The sequence below is a fragment of the Euleptes europaea genome, chromosome 3 (assembly GCF_029931775.1).
Source record: "Euleptes europaea isolate rEulEur1 chromosome 3, rEulEur1.hap1, whole genome shotgun sequence".
NCBI classification, from domain to species: domain Eukaryota; kingdom Metazoa; phylum Chordata; class Lepidosauria; order Squamata; family Sphaerodactylidae; genus Euleptes; species Euleptes europaea.
Window position 1 is genome coordinate 99,501,457 of NC_079314.1, and position 18,904 is coordinate 99,520,360.

At 43.6% G+C, this 18,904-nt stretch overlaps 1 protein-coding gene across 1 annotated transcript in view; it reads left to right on the plus strand.

Annotated features, from left to right (window-relative positions):
- Positions 1 to 17,383, plus strand: part of KIAA1549 (KIAA1549 ortholog) — a 102,519-nt gene extending 85,136 nt beyond the window's left edge. The window contains exons 13-22 of the mRNA XM_056846575.1: positions 783 to 907; positions 1,948 to 1,962; positions 5,408 to 5,613; positions 6,526 to 6,749; positions 7,464 to 7,608; positions 9,058 to 9,366; positions 9,965 to 10,017; positions 11,643 to 11,788; positions 14,025 to 14,179; positions 17,075 to 17,383. Coding sequence (XP_056702553.1) covers positions 783 to 907; positions 1,948 to 1,962; positions 5,408 to 5,613; positions 6,526 to 6,749; positions 7,464 to 7,608; positions 9,058 to 9,366; positions 9,965 to 10,017; positions 11,643 to 11,788; positions 14,025 to 14,179; positions 17,075 to 17,329 — 1,633 coding nt within the window. The 3' untranslated portion in view covers positions 17,330 to 17,383. The remainder of the gene's footprint in view (positions 1 to 782; positions 908 to 1,947; positions 1,963 to 5,407; positions 5,614 to 6,525; positions 6,750 to 7,463; positions 7,609 to 9,057; positions 9,367 to 9,964; positions 10,018 to 11,642; positions 11,789 to 14,024; positions 14,180 to 17,074) is intronic.
- The last annotated feature ends 1,521 nt before the right edge of the window (positions 17,384 to 18,904 follow it).

Consider the following 18,904-nt stretch of genomic DNA (forward strand, 5'->3'; position numbering starts at 1 on the left):
GGGCCCTCCTTCATACAAAATCAATGACCAAAAAGGAAGGGGAAGGGGATAGGGAGGCCAGCTTTGATGGAAACCATGGCTATCCTCAACTATGGGCCAACTATTCTGCTTAATGCTTATACACTTATCCAAGAAATGTTTCTTGCATTTGTTTCTAGAGAAAGTGGCAGTGGCCAGTTTCTATGTGTTCCCAGTATCTGGTAATCTGATGATAGTGTGTGTTTAAAGTCCCGTCAAGTCACAGCTGACTTATGGCAACCCCAGCAAGGGGCTGAAAGCAAGCGAGAAGCAAAGGTGGTTTGCCATTGCCTACCTCTGCAGAGTCTTCCCTGGTTGTCTCCCTTCCAAGTATGGACCCTGCTTAGCTTCTGAGATCTGACAAGATCAAGCTATACCATGCCACCTGCCCTCATAAACTGAGGATAGAATGCACCTGAAATGTATAGTTGTCATGGGTAATTGCCATTAGCAGATCTAACCCCCAATAAATGTGTTTAGTTCTGGGATCCTTTTGCAGTGAATGCCACAATTATGTCATATTTGAAGGAATGCTTTCTTTTGACTGTCCTGTTTACTGACAATCAACTTTATTTGCTGAAATCTGAATGTTGTGGGCTGCAGCAGAAGACAAAGCCACTCAAAGAATCTGTTCAATGTGAAAGGGGGAAGATATATGACTTTGTTCACTTGGTATTTGACTCTCCCTTGTATTCAGTATTGTACCACCTTTAAAAAAAGGTGTACCACCTTTAAAAAAATGTTTTGGTTTTTCCCACCTACAGAGTTTCCCCCTCTGATGCTGACTCCACAGCAAGCGAACAGTCTAGTGGACGTGAAACAGGAGAAGAAACTACAAGGCCACACACTGCTGTGAATGAGGCTAAACATCACAGAGTCGGCAAGACAGGTATGTCTGTCTGTCTGCCAGTCTCCCCCCCCCCCACCACTCCTTTCACATTGTAGGATCGAACTACATACTGTATGGGAGAATTGTGTTTGAATCTCTCTGTTTATTTATTTTCAGTTGCCTGAAGTTAGTGAGGTGGGGGATTTTGATCTGAAAGGGGGCACAGGAGAATAAAGGGTAAAATACTCCCTCCTGTAGCATGGCTGCTGCAGTTAGAGGATCACATATGAATGCTGGAAATGAAAATAAGTATGGCACGAGGTATTCAGCCTCCTATCCCTCTGTGAATGTTTAGTTCGACTCACTGACACAGTGTGCTAGAATAGGAAAGCTGCCAAATGGTTATTTTGAGATAGATTTATACACTCTTGCTTTTAAAATATAATTTATTTCATGCGTGCACACAAACTTGTGTAAAAAATTAAATAAGGGGCAGTATGTGTATTTAAAGATCCAGTATGTTCATTGTGCTGTTAGTTTTTGGGGTTTAAAGACTTTATACTGGGACTTGAACTTTAATTTGGCAAGGTGCCTGTTAAATATGAGCCCTTTCTTAGTCCCTGGTTAATATTACTTTTTCCAATGGTAATAAGAAGCAATTTATTTTTCTGTCTGAGTCAGTGAGGGAATCGTGGTACTGATCTCAGGAGTTCTGTATAAACTGTATGATACTCTTAAGATACAGCAGTACTCAGAGTTGTTTTTTTGGGGGGGGAAACCTGTGGTACAGTCCTCCCCAGGCTGTACCACTTCAAAGTGCAGTTCTCAAATTTAAATGTGCTCTCATGTTAAAAAGTCCTTATAAGTTAGATTTGAAGGATTCAAGCATGGAAGCATGTGATTCCCTAAATTAATTCTAAATTTATTCATAAGTGGTAGGTTCTCTGGAGGCCTGTTCTGTACTCTTTTTGAGAACACTTGGTTTCTACTATTGAACAATAGAAACTTGAGATCAGAGTTCCCTTTAGTTGCATATGGCTCTTCACCTGTAGTGTGCTAAATGATAACTATGCTGTTATCTTTTGCCTTGATGCTGCTAGGAGTAAACAGAGTTGGTAAGTTTATTTTAAAAACATGCAACTGTCTTATGTGTATGACATAAGATAAGAACATAAGAAAGGCCCTGCTGGATCAGACCAAGGCCCATCAAGTCCAGCAGTCTGTTCACACAGGTGCCTCTAGGAAGCCACAAACAAGACGAGTGCAGCAGCACCATCTTGCCTGTGTTCCACCGCACCCAAAATTATAGGCATGCTCCTCTGATGCTAGAGAGAATAGGTATGCAGCATGACTAGTATCCATTCTAACTAATAGCCATGAATACCCCTCTCTTCCATGAAATGTCCACTCCCCTCTTAAAGCCCTCCAAGCTGGTAGCCATCACCACATCCTGGGGCAGGGAGTTCCACAATTCCACAAAGATAAGAGTATTTTCATTAATATTTAAATATTAATATTTAAAGTGCACTTGACTTTTAGTTAGGATTGATAACAGGCCTGGAGAAAAATGTCTTGTCCAGTGTGGTGTAGTGGTTACGAGCAGTGGACTGTAAATCTGGTGAACTGGGTTTGATTCCCCACTCCTACGCATGAATCCTGCTGGGTGACCTTGGGCTACTCACAGCTCTCTCTGAAGTCTCTCAGCTCCTCACAAGGTGTCTGTTGTGGGGAGAGGAAGGGAAAGAGGTTTTAAGCCAGTTTGATTCTCCTTTAAAAAGGTAGAGAAAGTTGGCATATAAAAACCAACTCTTCTTCTTCAAGACTTAATGTGCGGAAATGAAACAATTGAAACTTTAGGGTTTTCAAGTTAAGAGATGTTCAGATTTGGTTTGCCATTGCTTGCCTCTACATAGCAACCCTGGTCTTCCTTGGTCTTCCATCCAAATACTAACCAAATACTAATCTGATAAAATCGGGCTAGCTTAGGCTATCCAAGTCAAGATATACACTCCTTTTCTAGTGAGGAGGAGTGATTCACTTTCATTTCAGTTCTGTGTATCTGATACTCTGTCAGGTTTTATTTATATTTATGTATTGTTTATAATTTTTTGCCATCAAGTCATAGCTGACTTATGGCGACCCCGTAAGGTTTTCAAGCCAAGAGACTTTCAGAGGTGGTAGGCCATTGCCTCCCTCAGCGTCACAACCCTGGTATTCCTTGGAGGTCTCCCATCCAAACACTAGCCAGGGTCAGGGCTGAGAGTATGTGACTGGCCCAAGGTCACCCTGCAAGCTTCCTTGGCACGAGTGGGGATTTGAACCTGGGTTTCCCGGGTCTTAGTCCAACACTTTAACCACTGCACCACACTGGCTTTTACCAGGTTTTCTGGTGGTGGCTAAAAGCATTGGTAAAAGACAACAGAGTTCTCCACACAGTCTTTAATTTCAGGCAGCCACTTGAAGTTGCACGTACACTACTCTCATATTTGATCCAGACAAATATTTTTGTCCATCCTTGCTAATTCTCCTGGATCTCATTGTCTCCTCTGCTTTGGCAAAGATGAAATGTGTGTTCATCCAGAGCAATCATGGGACTTCTTAAAGGGGAAAAAACTTGTAACCTTGAGAAAGCTTAATTAAACTATTTTTGGCAAAGCGAACCATTCCGGCTGTGGCGGATGAACCTTCTAGGAATTAATTGGCTTGTGCTGTCTGCAGCATGTGAATTGGCCCTCTCTAGGTAGACTTCTCGCTTGCCCTTCTTCCACCCCCCTCAGCGTCTATATCTCTGTTGTCTACAGAAGCAGACTTAAGTAGATTCATATATATGCTCAAGCAAACAGAGGCATTGAGAACATTGCAGCTATTACCTGCAAAATATACCATTCAAGTAAAAGTGTGAGTGATCTATAATGGGGAAAAGCTGTGATCCTGTTTTTCCTGTTAAGCTTTTGAGAAAGAGGGTGTCTGCCCTTATTTTCTACAGTAACAATGATGTTTTTTATGTGTGAGTTACATTCTGTAGTTGGCATTTTACCCATCTTGTTGCAAAGCTGGCAGAAAAGGCATTAGAAGTGCCTGAAAACACACCTTTTGCTTTGGAATGTATGATATTTTAGCAGGGTTTGTTTCATTTTTTTCCATCTCACCCTTTTCATCCCTGTAAGGTCAGTTAGGCTGACAAGGTGTCTGGCTAGGGCCATCCAGTGAGACTCATGGTTGAGGGGAGATTGAACCTGGGTCTCCTGGTCCTAGTCCAACATTTTAACCACTACACCACACTGCCTCTCTTTTGCTTTGGCATGTTTGGCTCGTGCCCCCAAAGGCCCAGTCCTGCTAGCTTCTCAGGCTTATCTTAAGGTTTCATTGCTGGACTCAAATGTGGTGAACCGGGTTGGCTTCTCCACTCCAACACATAAAGCCAGCTGGGTGACCTTGGGCTAGTCACAGTTCTCTCCGAACTCTCTCAGCCCTCCTGCCACACAGGGTGTCTGTTGTGGGAAGAGGAAGGGAAGGAGATTGTAAGCCGGTTTGATTCTCCTTAAAAGGTAGAGAAAGTCAACATATAAAAAACAACTCTTCTTCTTGTTCTTGTACTTCATCCTCCTCCTCCAGATTGCAAAAACAGTAGCTTTGTTTGTTTATTTTATTTACTATATTTATATCCCTCCTTTCTACCATGCCCAAGGCAGCTTACACAGTGTAAACATACACAAAGAAAACCATTAAACTCATCACAAAAATTAGCAATGCTTGCTTTGGTTTGAGTGACCATCCACAAGCTGGAAGAATCTCTAATGCCAAAAGAGAAGTGAGCAAAAGAGAAATTCTGAGTCAGAAGGGCCACTGGAAGAAATGGGGGGGGGGGGTCTATCTTGAGGAAATCGTCAAATTTACTAAGCCCTGCCAACATCTGGCGATGCAGTTAAGGTCATTTATGCAGAGTATCACATTTGTGGGGCCGAAATGACTGTGACTTTTGGTGGCCTAAGGAATTACTGGATACAGTAAAAAAAAAATCAAGTCTTGAAATCCTGCTGTTCAAGAATGTTATAAAATATACAGTGTATATTAGCTCTCTTTCTGTGGGGAGAGGCTGTGGCAAGGTGGTAGTCCCAGGTTCAATCCCTGGCATCTCCACTTAAAAGGACGAAGCAGTAGGTTCATTCAGATTCAGTATAAGGCAGCTTCATGTGTTCATAATAGGCATTTCTTGTTATTTAGTATCTACAAAGTTAAGCCTTTTCTGTACTCTTAGAATTTTCTTTTTAAAAACTTAACAGTATTTTGATTGTTTCTTATTCATGCAATGGATCAATGTCTGATCCAGAACAGGAGTGCAAAATCATGCATTCTTCGTATCTTATATATTTATTACATTAATATTCCTTCCTTTCTTCCATCATGGAATCCCAGATGTATATAAATCTTCCATCGAATGACCCAGACCTAGACTTAGCTTCAACAAGGTGTTCTTATCATCCACTCATGTCCTGGGCCTTTAACTAAGGTTGGTGGAGCAATAGTGATCTCTGTCTTACATGTGTCTTTCTAATTCAGGCCCTCCACAGATGGGTAATGGAACAGAGCAACACTCCTCGGCCTCCATCTTTGAGCATGTGGACAGGATGTCGCGATCCTCAGAAGTCAGCAGGAGAGTCCCCAACAAGATCCAGTTGATTGCCATGCAGCCCATAGCAGCACCTCCAGTTCAGAACCAGCCCCTTTCTGACAGAGTCGCGGAGACCAACAAAATTAACAAGGAGGTAATGTGTTTTATGAAGAGTTTTGTGACTTGGGATAGAGAGACTATAAGCTGCCCACAGAACACACGTAGAAACTTTGGAATCGAGATTTCCCAGCTCCCCTCAAAGAACTTTGGTTCCTAAGATTCCCTGAGGAGAGGGAGTTTTTAAACAGAGATTCTTACCAAATTACAGTTCTCAGGATTCTTTGATAAAATGGCATGATGGTTACACTGGTATAAAATTAACATAGGCCTCACCCAGGAGGAACTATAAACAGGAGGAAAGAAGCAGATGCTGTGTCTCTGTATGATTCACTGATCTGACCTTCAAGTCACCCTCTTCTGGGGTAGGTAATTCTGCCACATCTGTGCATGTCACATCTATAATTCACTCCCAACACAGAGATGTAGCAGAATTACCTGCACTCAGAGGCTTGCCCAGAGCAGAAACTCATACAGAAATACATGGGGTGAGCTCTGTTGAGTCAAGTAGTTTTTACTGCTACACACTGTGCAAGTAAGTTTATTCCAGAGTAAAATGTTGGTGTGCCTCCCAAGTTTTAATTCAGTTCTGCCATACAAACAGACACTAAAATCTGGTTCCCTTCTCATTTCCTTGCTGCTGTTCTTTTATGGCAGCCTGCAGGAGATATAATTCGCTATTTGTCATGCATTTTTATTCACACTCTGCACTCTCTCTTTAATTGCCCTTGCTCTGTTAATCATCACGCTGTGCGCAATCATTTTTCTGCCTGGAAAGACTATTGGTGAATTATAGGCTGGAGACTGAGATATCAGGGTGTTATTGAGACGTGTGCTTTTAACATTTGTCGTCTTCCATTTCTCCCCGTCCACACAAACCTCCAGCAAAGAACTGAGGAACATTTTGTGTTCCAAAGTGTATTGTAATGCTTTTGTTTTTATTTTAAAGATCCAAACAGCCCTGAGGCATAAATCTGAAATAGAACATCACCGCAACAAGATCCGACTTCGAGCCAAGCGCAAAGGACACTACGAGTTTCCAATTGTGGATGACATGATTATCATTGACACCAAAGAGCAGCAGAGAATGTATCGCAAGGCACAGATGCAGATAGACAAGATCTTGGACCCTGGGGGCAATATGCCGACTGTCTTCATAGAGCCCAGAAAGAGGTAACAGTGATACAGAGTTGGAGAAGGAAGGCCATTCTCTGTTGATGAGCAGCGGACTCTAATCTGGTGAACCGGGTTTGATTATTGACTCCTCCACATGAAGCCTGGTGGGTGGCCTTGGGCTAGTCACAGTTCTCTCAGGACTCTCTCAGCCCCGCCTACCTCACAAGGTGTCTGTTGTGGGTAGGGGAAGGGAAGGCAGTTGTAAGCCACTTTGAGACTCCTTAAAGGTAGAGAAAAAGTGGGGTATAAAAACCAACTCCTCTTAGAATCATAGAGTTGGAAGGGACCACCAGGGTCATCTAATCCAACACAATGCAGGAAATTCACAACGACCTCTCCCACACACACACCAAGTGACCCCTACTCCATGCCCAGAAGATGGCCAAAAAAAAAAAAAAAAACCCCTCCATGATCCCTGGCCAATCTAGCCTGGAGGAAAAATTACTTCCTGACCCCAAAGTGATGATCAGCACTACCTTGGGCATGCAAAAAGGGCCACAAGAGCCAAACACTGACACAACCCTTCCTGCCATCCGTCCCATTATATGCCTAAAGTCACAGAATCAGCATTGCTGACAGATGGCCATCTAAGCCTCTGCTTAAAAACCTCCAGAGAAGGAGGGCCCACCACCTCCCGAGGAAGCCTGTTATTCTTCTTCCTCTTAGTAAGGTGGAAAATAGTTAACTTTTAATTTTGTAATGTCTTCGTAGTTCACGGGCTAAACGTTCCCCAAGGCAACGCAGGAGACATCAACTAAATGGAAGCCCGATGGATGCAGACAAGGACAGGCTGATCACTACTGACAGTGACGGGACGTACAAGAGGCCTCCAGGAGTTAACAACTCTGCGTACATCGTATGTTTGGCGTTTTTTTTTTTTTTTTAGAGAGAGAGAACAATGCTTTATGATAAGTTGCAGGGTGGAGAAAAAGCATCTGCTTCTCAGGAAGCAAGTAGTGTTGCTATCTTGAATCTGCATAATGCAAGGAATTATACAAAACTATTTGTGTGGTTTTCCACAACCATTTTCAGCTATCTTTCTTACAGCCCTGTCATCAGGTGCTCAAAAAGGGTGCCTTCGTTGGCTGAGGGCTGATTCATAGGACAAACCCATCCAAAACAGTGATGGCAGACCCATCTTGGCAGTTTGGGGCCAAGGCAGAGACAGGATGTGTCACATTCCCACAGACACACTCCCAAATACACCATAGTTCCTTTAGGAGGGTGGTGGAATGGCTGGCCAGGTGCTGGCCATGTGAATTGGTCATCAGCTTGTTGTAAATAAAGTTCTCTTAGAGACTTTATTCAGAGGATTTTGTTCATTTGTTTGCATGCCCCCCCCTCTTGGGGGAGGGACCTTTCTCACATACAATTATTTAGACTTCACTTCTATATAGAACAAATGCGGGCCCAAGATTATAATCATGTGGTTTTGGAAGTTTAGTATAATGTGCAAAATATAAACACTTGGATGAGTCTTAGATGTTAAGAGAGGTAGTGTAGTAGGTGATTGCACTTGTTCCGGGATATGTAGCAATCCATCACTTGCCTACTACTCCAGATGAGGAGGTATTGTTAACGATCTACATGCCTAGCTCGTATTCTCTGCAGAGATGAATTGTGTAAATTATGACATACAGATATCATCACTGTAACAAGTTAAACTGCCTGGTTTCAAACCACACATTAACAAGAGTGATTAGGATCTCTTGTCACAGGTTGTGGTTTTGTTTTCTAAGCCCACACGGCTGCTTTGAAGACTGAGGAAGAGTTGTTGGAAGGCAAAAGGATATTAAACCCAATCCCTTCCACACCTTGTCAGCAACTTAAGTCTCCCCCTTGTGGGAGGAAATATTTATTTATTTATTAGATTTTTTTTAAAGTCGCCACTCACCCAGAGTCTCGTGGTGACTTACATGAGTGAAAAACAACGTAAAATCAGATAACATATAAAATATTAAACTATTAAAATATGTAGCTAATAAAACACTTCAGACTTGTGGATTATAAACACCTAATAAAACACCTCGCCTTAATAAAACAATAATGAGACACCTCAGACTTGTGGATTATACTCCAAAGGCCAATGTAAACAATTCCACCTTGCGTGCCCTGCGGAAACCAAACAAGTCCAGCAGAGCACGGGTATCATTCCACAGTGTAGGGGCCACAACTGAGAAGGTCCTTCTGGTGACACAAGCACTTTACTTGTTTGGTTTAATCCATACATCGTGGAACATTTACAATACCGCTGTTGAAGTAGTATCTCTCTTCTCACATCACTTCCTTTCTGTTCCCTTTCCAGTCTGATCCCGATCTTCCTGCTGAACCCCAAACACCTTCGTCGACTGAGCTGGGGAAGTACTCAGGCCTGCCCCCACACCCGTCTCAGTACACACCTCCTCAACCTTCCATTGAAGAGGCCAGGCAGACCATGCATTCTCTCTTGGACGATGCCTTTGCCTTGGTGGCCCCCAGTAGCCAAACCACCAGTTCTGCTGCCATCACGCACCCTGGAGGCTCAGGGGGACAGCCGGCAAACAACACGCCTGTTCGAGCTCCAAGAGAGACCTCAAGCAACCAGTGGGGGTCTCCCTATGGCCCAACTCACACAGTAAGCAACCATTTCAACGCTGCAGGGGTACAGCTTGAAAGGTTGCAGAAATGCCTAACTGTTCTTGCCGCTTGCTGTGCTTTCAGTTGTTCTGTTTATTTGTACCCATGGTATTCCAAAGATTTAGGGTGGGGTAAATATAATTGTGTAAGAGTCCCGTGGCACAGAGTGGTAAGCTGCAGTACTGCAGTCCATGCTCTGCTCACGGCCTGAGTTTGATCCCGACAGAAGTCGGTTTCAGGGAGTCGGCTCGGGGTTGACTCAGCCTTCCATCCTTACAGGTTGGTAAAATGATTACTCAGTTTGCTGGGGGTAAAGTGTAGATGACTGGGAAAGGCAATGGCAAACCACCCTGTAAACATAGTCTGCCTAGTAAAAGTCGAGATGTGACGTCACCCCATGGGTCAGTAATGACTCGTGCTTGCACAGGGAACTACCTTTACCTTTTAAATATAATTGTACAATTGGTGTAATAAGAAGAAAAAGTGATCGCTTAAACTTGCATCTTAAACCTTCCTAGTCTTTCATCTACATCATGTACTTAAATCTCTCTCTTTTTTTAAAAAAAATGTGTTTCAATACCATGGTTTTCTTTTAGAGATACATGGAATTTGGGATGACTCCTCCATCAGCACCGGGCCTGCTTCAAAGGTAGTTCTCTGATTTTTCCCCCCTCTGCTGGTATTATAAGAACTATGGGCCACTGTGTTTCCCTCTCCCTCTCCTCTCAGCAGTGTCTGGTTTCAACACAGTGTGTATGATGTCATGCTGCCAGATGTTCTCCTGCCCCCCCCCCCATCTGCAGCCAATGATCTGCACCTGGAAAGGGAAGGCACCGCACAATGACTTCACTTTTTCACCTCTTGTATAAAATTAGACAGTGCCAGGAAGAGTGAGAGAGAAATGGAGCGGTAGAAGGGGGAGGGACAAAGAGACCCTGACAAGGTTAGTATGGAAATCTGCGATTTATTGGACTGATTTTCAAGTATTTATAAGCAGCTTTCCCAGCCAAAAAAACAGTTTGAAGTGACAGACAAAACAGTAAAGAGCAACAACAGCCATCATCAAATCCACAATTACATTAAAAACCTTTTGGCCTTCAAATAACTGAGCAAGACGGTCTTGCTTCCTAGATGGCAATTACCTTCTGTTCAGGCAGCGCTGGGCTTTCTTGAGTTACAGATGAATACACAGCTACCATGAAATATCTCATAAAGTCATTAAACAATAAAGGCCTCTGTGATGCTCTCGCTGCCTTCCGTTTCTGTGAAGCTTGTGTGTCAGGCCGTTTGAAATGATTGGGAGGTTATGGTGGGTCCTAATTTTTTTAAAAGTTTGCTGTGGCATTGAGCCATTATTAATGTCACAGTCAAGTGGTTTAAATAGCCAGTTCTTGGAACAGTGGCTGGAAAAACACATTGTTCCTTTTCTTCTTAATAATCTAATCAAGGTTTTCAGTGGGCTGGAACCAACTTGCATACCCTATACCTCATATCCCTTCTTTCTAGTATGGTAAGGGGGAGGGCTTTCTTGAGAGCAGTGCAAGGCTATATTTTAGGAACTAATATTCTGAGTTTAAACTTTCAAATTGTACAAGCAGTAACCCAGTTTGGGCAAATGGTACACTTTGTATATGTTTGCAGAGTTCAAATTATATTCTCTTACTGCAGGAGGGGGCTGTGACTCACTGGTTGAGCATCTGCTCGACATGTTGAAGGTCCCAGGTTCAATCCTTGGCTTCTCTAGTTAAGGATTAGGTAGTAGGTGGTGTGAAAGACCTCTACTGAGATCCTGGAGAGCTACTGCCACTCTGAGTAGACAGTACTGACCTTGAAGGGGCTGGTGGTCTGATTCAGTAGAAGGCAGCTTCATGTGTACTGTATTCTAGGTTATGTTTGGGGAGAGGCATGGCTCAATGGTAGAACATCTCCTTGGCGTGCAGAAGGTCCCAGGTTCAATCCCTCGTACCTCCAGTTAAAAGCATCAGGCAGTAGGTGATGTGAAAGACCCCTGCCTGAGACCCTGAAGAGCCGCTGCCAGTCTGACTAGACACTGCTGACCTTGATGGACGAACAGTATGATTCAGTATAAGGCAGTTTCATATATATTGTGTTTTTTCATGTTTTCCCAAGAGTCACGTATATATTGCAAACAGCCAGTTCTAAATATGCATGTTTCTAGGGTTGTTCAAAAATATGGCTGGTAGGGAGATGCACCTGTGATGCTGTTTCCTAAGAACACTAAGGTGTTCTGTTGCATTGTTTCTCTGCCTACAGGCAAAACGTTGGCTCGGGTTTCCTTCCCCCTGTTGAACTAATGCATCCAGATCAGCAGGCATCTGATGTTCAGTATTCCAGCAGAGGGCTCTACTCAGAGGAAATGCCCTCAGTAGCACGGCCACGACCAGTTGGAAGCACTGCAGGTACTTAAAGATTAATAGCTGTCGTATACTGCTATGTTGCCGCATTATATACAAAGTGGCCGCATTTTAGAATTCAGCACTTGTAATCCGCCATGGCTCTGAAACAGCTAAGTTGTTCCATAAACTTAATATACAAGCAAGTAGCAGGATCCATACTAGGGAATTCTAGGCCTGTTGATTGTCACAGTGGGAGAAAGTGGAAAAGTGCATCCAAATTTCCAGGCTGTGCTCTCGGAATCCCCCAAATCTCTATGGTAAGTACCATTGTTGGGGTGGGAGGGATATTCCTAAAGCATTGCCTGTCACTTCTGGGTTTGGGCAAAGCCCCCCTCCCCTCAACTTTCTCCCATCGCACCAACCAGCGTTGGTGGGCAAGTGAGTGGATTAGCAGGTGAACGTCTGCTGGGGGAGGGCAGTTGGCAACCCTAACCCAGGGCACCCAATAGCATGTATTGAGGGCCAACTGGGGAGGGATGTGGTAGAAGAGCTTTATTGAACCATGCAGCTCACCTGTATATTGTTTGTCCAACTCAGTTGTGCAGCTAGTGTGTGTGTGTGAGGTATGTGGTGTTCATATGCTTCAGGGGAGACAGAAATAAATGGACGCAAACCTTCCTAACTTGTATTCTTCAGGCTGAAACATTAGTAGCTATGCATGCAACCATATCTCCCAAAGATTTCCTAGAACTGCTCCATCAGCAGCTCCAGGAAGTGGGTTGGAGGCAATGATAAGTGACTGGTATATCATATACATGGGGGAAGTGTGATTAAGCTGCAGGTATGTTGATTTAGAAGTCCAGGGGATTTCGGGGATTTTTGTTGTTGCTGCTGCTGTTCTTTTATTATTTTTTTCATAAAGCATGTAAAATTGCTTTCTGAACAGGGAGAAATACCTTCTTTTTTTTAAGCTATCGCAAGAGTCCCACAATGCATCTGTTCACTAATGGCTTAAGTGCACAGGAAACACTTTTGATTTATCATATGATGAAATGAGGAGGTGGTGGAAAGTGTGGCCTGGAATTTCTGTTAGTTACATCAAGGCGAAAGACGCCACTGTCATCTGTTGAACACCACTCAGGTCAGAGGGCTGCAAGAGTACAGGAGGTAGCTTCTGAACGGAGGACATCAATCCCACGCTGCTTTTTTAAACACAGAGGAGCAGCTGTGTTAGTCTGTTACAGGGGAAAAAAACAATCAGGCTTTTTGTGGCACCTTGAAAGTCAGCATAACCTTTCGTGGGCTAGAGCCTACTTCATCAAATGCACCTGGACAAACTGGGTTGGAATCCACAAAAGCTTGTGCTAGAATAAAAACTTGTTCATCCTGGGTGCCAGAAGACTCCAGTGTGTTTAACACTCAGGCACTGATGCTTATATAAATCGTATGTGTGCCACATCTGTTGTGAAGGGTGTATATGCCAGCAAATCCTTGTTTTAAAACACACATCGTCAAGGACCTGTTCTCTCCCAATCAATGCTTTAGTGTCTTTCAAAGGGGAGGGTGGTGATTTACATGTGCTCACACTTCATGACGGGCTAGGGGGGTTTTTTTGAACAAAAAGTATTTTGTACTTTTATTTTAAAACTAGTGTTAAGTGTAGCCCTGGGGACAACTCCAAAATACTGGTCTTCTGACTGGCCAAGATTCAAAATTAGGGCCGGTGCCTCTTAGCTGGAAAAGTCGTATTGGCACAGGCAGCTGAGGGCTGTTCTCTAGGCTCTTCTGAGGATCTGGTTTGAAGACTGTTGTCCCAGCACTGGGGTCCTGCTGTTACTCTTGAGCTGAGTGTCTCGCAGTAAGCAAATATTTTTCCTTCGTCCACCAAGGGCAATTCACTTGCATGCCAGACCTCAATAATAGACTTTAATAATAGACACTTTACACTTTAATAAAAATTACACAGTGGGCCAAATCTGGGCCAGCACATAGTCTGTTTCCTTTTCCCACCTCTACCCCCTCCACTCCACATACAGACACAGTCCTGATTTTGAGCCTCCCCAGAATTCCCTTTGGTATACAAAAGGACCTATTGAAAAAAGACAGCGTTGCATGCAAATGGAACTTTTTGTTGCCCGTACATTGACCTTGGTTAATTAAATAAAGCCGGTTCCCTTTTTCTGCACCTCTCAAATGTCATACCTTTGTGTTTTCCACTCCCCCTGCCCTCGGTTTTATTTGCCCTTCACGCTTCTGTTGCTGCACGTAAAAATGAAAAACACCAATATTTGCTTTTAAGGTTCTCAGATACAGCACCTCACTCAGGTGGGAATTGCTAGCAGGATCGGAGGTCAACAAGTGGAGATACCCTCAGGCAGAGCAGGGCATGGCCAGCCGGGGGAACCTGGGTGGCCCCCGTATCGTGGAGAGGATGAATATGCTAGGAGAGATGCAGTGAGTACTGTGCTTCATATTTGAATAGTTTCTGAAGCGATCTTGTGTTCCGTTTAACTTCTTTTTGCATCCATTGCTATTCGAGCATTTCTTTCCAAGACATTTTTATTCGTTGGTTGGACAGTAGCTGCTGCTTTTGTCTCTCTCATCCTCCTGCATCGGAATCTCTGCTTCTCTGTCCTTTTCTTTCTCACTCTTGGCTCTTCTCCTTGTTACCGAGTCAGTTGGGTTCTGCTCGTTCAACACGCTGTCTCTGAGCCAAGGGTAGATAGGAAGCACTTACTGCAATGGCCCAGGTTGTCTGACTGATGTTGGAAATGCATTGTCAATTGCAAACAATAGAATTTGGCTGCTGACTATGGAGTTGAAGATGCCACCAATGTGACCACAAAGAGCCACGGGGTTTTGAAAATCACTTGATGATGATTTCGTTTTTACCTGCCTGTTTCATTCATGAAAGGTGCTCCTTCCAGAACGTGACCTTCTAGTGGAACCCCACATGCTTAAGTTGTTGCACATTTTTATTGGTGTGTCCCGGCTCACCTAAGTCTCCATCCAAATGGTCTTAAATTGGTTTATCAGAGAAAGCATTTACAAAGAGATTACAAAGTTACAAAGAGATTTGGAAAAACAAAAATGTGCAACGTAGACCTGACTCTCAGAAGGAAGAGTCAGAAATTCTGAACTCTACTGCTGGAGAGATATGACATAAACCTGAGAGAGGACAATTTTTTTCCCATTTCTTGGGTCATAGGGCCGAATTCTGGTGAGCTGTGCGCCAGTGGCATATTCGCTGTGTGGAACTGGAGATCTAGCAATTTCCACATGACATAGTATCATGCAAGGGAGTGGCAGGTAAGGAAACTGGGATGACCTTCAGCTGGCCCATGGGTAGGTGTGTGTTCTGGGTCCCTTGACATAAGAAGCCTCAAAAAGCAGGCCTCTCAGACTGCAGGCTACTAAGAGTGGGGATATGCTACTGGTGGACCAAAGGCAGTTTGGCAGTGCAAAGGGAGGATCCAGTGGCCTCCTTCTACCATAGTTTCCCCCACTGAAGAAAGGCAGCAGCTCTGGGAGTTTATATCAGCCAGTGATTGGCTTTCTGGTGTCACCCAGGCCGGGAGGACTTGTGGTTGTGTGCCATTGTCTTTGCTGGAATTGACTGCACCTTCCTCTTCTGACCAGCAGTAAAGACAGTCACTTTCTGATTAATGGGGTCCCCTGTGGAGTCCTCACAGCCTTTCACACCAACATGGCCAGATTTGAATTGTCTGTATTCTTGTATTGGGCTTCGAAACACAGCACTGAATCTCTACCGTCTGCTGGTACTTACTGAAGTAAATTCCTTAGTGCTTGATATTTCCCCCTCTCTGTCAAGCAATAAGCTTCTTTTGCATGACCATTGTTAACATTGTTGGCTCAGTGTTGCTTGGTAGCGCCTTGATTCTTCTTTTATCTACTTTTTCTCAAGTTTAATTCTTTTTTACCACTCTACAGTTTTTTCCCTTTTGACAGGCTATGGAGTAGTGTTGGTATTGATGCTAAAGCAGGGTTGGTGGTGGGCAAACATTTTTTTATGATCACTATATGCATATTACACAATCAGACAAATGTATTTATATGTTAATTATTGTGCTATGATGATTGTTTGATTTTCTTTATTTACTTCACCTTGATGCACTTCAGAGTATACAGTTCACCTCTGGCTCTCTTCCTCCTCCTTAGGTATATAGTGACTGTTTTTAGGGCAGAGCTATACATGACATGTAGTCCTATGATTCCTTTTTAACAACTTTTAAAAACTTGATGTTTTAGCTACTATGCCAATAAATAAGGCTATGAATGAATGAAAAACTTTTAAAAACATTATACAGTTGTTCCAGTGGCTGCATTTTGATGAGGAATATAGGTGCGTATGTCTGTGGATGGGAGGAGCTATTTATCTCTCCCCACCTTATGCCATTTTTTCCCCACTGAAAATTGTCCTTCTCCAGCTCCTTTGGGGTCCGTTGCAGCAGACGTGTCAGTATACAGGTAAGTTTTCCTCAGCAAAGAACGAAGTAGCCCAGAGGTGGAAACTTTTCAGTGGGGAAACGGAGCAAGGGGGAAGGGCTTACATAGCTCCTCTCTCCCTGTACCCATCTTTTCCTTATAATTGCAGACCCAGAGGCTGTAGTCTGTTAATAGTATCATTTTGCAAAGTCTATAAAAAGGATTAAAGGATGTTCCAGAAGACTAAAAACATTTTAAATGTAGTGTGCTTGCAGTGAAGTATATTGCAAAATATGTTCAGTTTGAACAAGCATTTTCCACCTGTAACTCATTCAGACTGCCAAAAAAACAAATCAGTGGGTTATAGATCAAATCAAGCCTGAACTGACCCTAGAAGCTAAAATGACTAAACTGAGGCTATCGTATTTTGGTCACATTATGAGAAGACAAGAGTCACTGGAAAAGACAGTCATGCTAGGAAAAGTTGAGGGCAGCAGGAAAAGAGGAAGACCCAACATGAGATGGATTGACTCCATAAAGGAAGTCACAGCCCTCAATTTACAATATCTGAGCAAGGCTGTCAAAGATAGGACATTTTGGAGGACTTTGATTCATAGGGTCGCCATGAGTCGGAAGCGACTTGACGGCACTCAACACACACACACACACACACCCCTCATACAAAGGGCAGAGAAAGTTTACTCCTTTGTCTCTCAGATAGGAAACCGGTAGATGGTAAGGTTTTCTCCCAGACACTTACATACATTCAGCATTCCAGTTTTATATTTCAGATCAAGAGAACCTTTCTGTTTTATCCTCTGCCATTATTGTTTGTTTTTCTCTCATCTCTTCGCCTGTACTTCTTAATCATGCATTGCAGTAATGCTCTGTGCCTTTCCCCAGACGCATACGCCTGGACATCAAGAATATTCCTCCTCACCAGTGTTCCAGATGCCGAGGACTTCGGCCCGACAGCCCTCAGCGCCACCTGTTCAGCTTCCACCCAGCAACCCCCCAGGCCTGGGACTCTGCTACAGCACCAGCTCCACTGAGGACCTGCAGCCGGGTCACTCTTCGGCCTCCCTCATCAAAGCAATCCGCGAGGAGCTGCTCCGGCTCTCTCAGAAACAGACAGTGGTGCAGAATTTCCACAGCTGATTTTCCGCGCCCTTGCAAATCTGCCAGGTATCCGCTTCCTGTGGAAGCAAGACTCGCAAAAGGAAATCAGAAAAAGCAGAAGACTGAGCCCGGAAAGAACTTGGCAGCGGCAAGAGAGGAACATGAGGGAGACCTGGGAAGGCGTAGCAAGAATTGACACTCAGCTCTTAACTTTTTTTGCTTTTAACATCTTAGCCATTATAAGCTCGCTTTGGCTGGGACTGTTCAGTTCAGCGAAAGTTCCCGTCCAAAACCCAAACCGCAAAGAAAGCAATCTGTCCCTTAAGATGACAATCCTCTCCGACATGAGATTCCTGGTTTGGAGAAGGAGAGCAGTGTTTGTAGTCCAGAATGACCCTGACATTCCTTGACATTCCTAGGAAGGTGGGTTATGTGTGCTGCTGACATGTTCTGTTTTGTTTTCTAAACACCACAAATCGTCAGTATTGATCCTGTGCAAGAATTTACTTAATGAACCCTTTTTAAGACTCCACAGATGTAGGACTTGGAGAGACTTGTTAACAGGCCCGGACAATAATCAATTGTTGTTCAGTATAGCGCTGTGCTTCCAAAAGGAGCCATTTCCTGCACTCTTCCTTGTTGTTCTCCTGGTGCTGAAGCTTCAAAGTGTCCCTTCGTCCTGTTGCTTGCAAAGTGGAAATGATGGCCTTTTAAAAACATAAAACCAAGGATATGATTATTAGATTAATTCAGGCTGGAGCAACCAGGTGTCTTTTTTTAAAACAAAAAAGAAGAAGAAAACAAAGAATCTTTTGGTATTAATTTATTTATGGATTAGATGGATGGGAGTTTTCAGGAAAGTCTCACAAGTGATGCAGAATACACTGTTAAATTTTATACTCGATACGAAAGACGTTTTCATTACTTTGCAGAGCTGTCTGAATCAGTGTGTAGAGGTGTGATGGAAACACGTTAAATAAGTTCAGGATTTTGTGGGCTACCAGCCAAAATGGCATCAGTGGAGCCCCCAACTTTCCCTTTACATTTCTCTGCCCCCTTCCCTCCCTGCAGCAGGCACCTCTGACTTTTAAGGCATATGGCATAAGAATAAGGAAAGGAAACATCCAGGCACTTTGCCAGTTTGAGTGAGCCCCTTTTGCCTCTCGGAGCCTACAGTCAAGGCCAAACGGCCTCTGCAGTAAATACAATGATGAATATACTTCACTGAAGTATTTTAATACTTCTGATTCCCTGATTAAACAAATCAAGTGTGTATACAAAACCCATCATCTGTTAGATCAGAGAGGCCACATATCGCAGGAGGCCCGTTCCTGAAGGCATTTGTTCGCAGGTGAGTACAACAGCTACCAAACACTGAGTGTCAAACACAAATTTCCCATTGCATCATCAGTCAAGTTTTAAAACTTGTGAAATAGCAGCTTGGATTGCTAGGAAAGAGTTAGGAAAGAGGTAGAAGTGCCTTTCTGTACATTTCCCGGTTACATTGCCATCAAGGCTGTTCTTAACTGGGAACTGGAGCCAACCCTGGTTCTCTGATTAGTGGACCTGGATGACCCTGGTTCAAATACACATTACATTTTTAGGTGTTCCCTT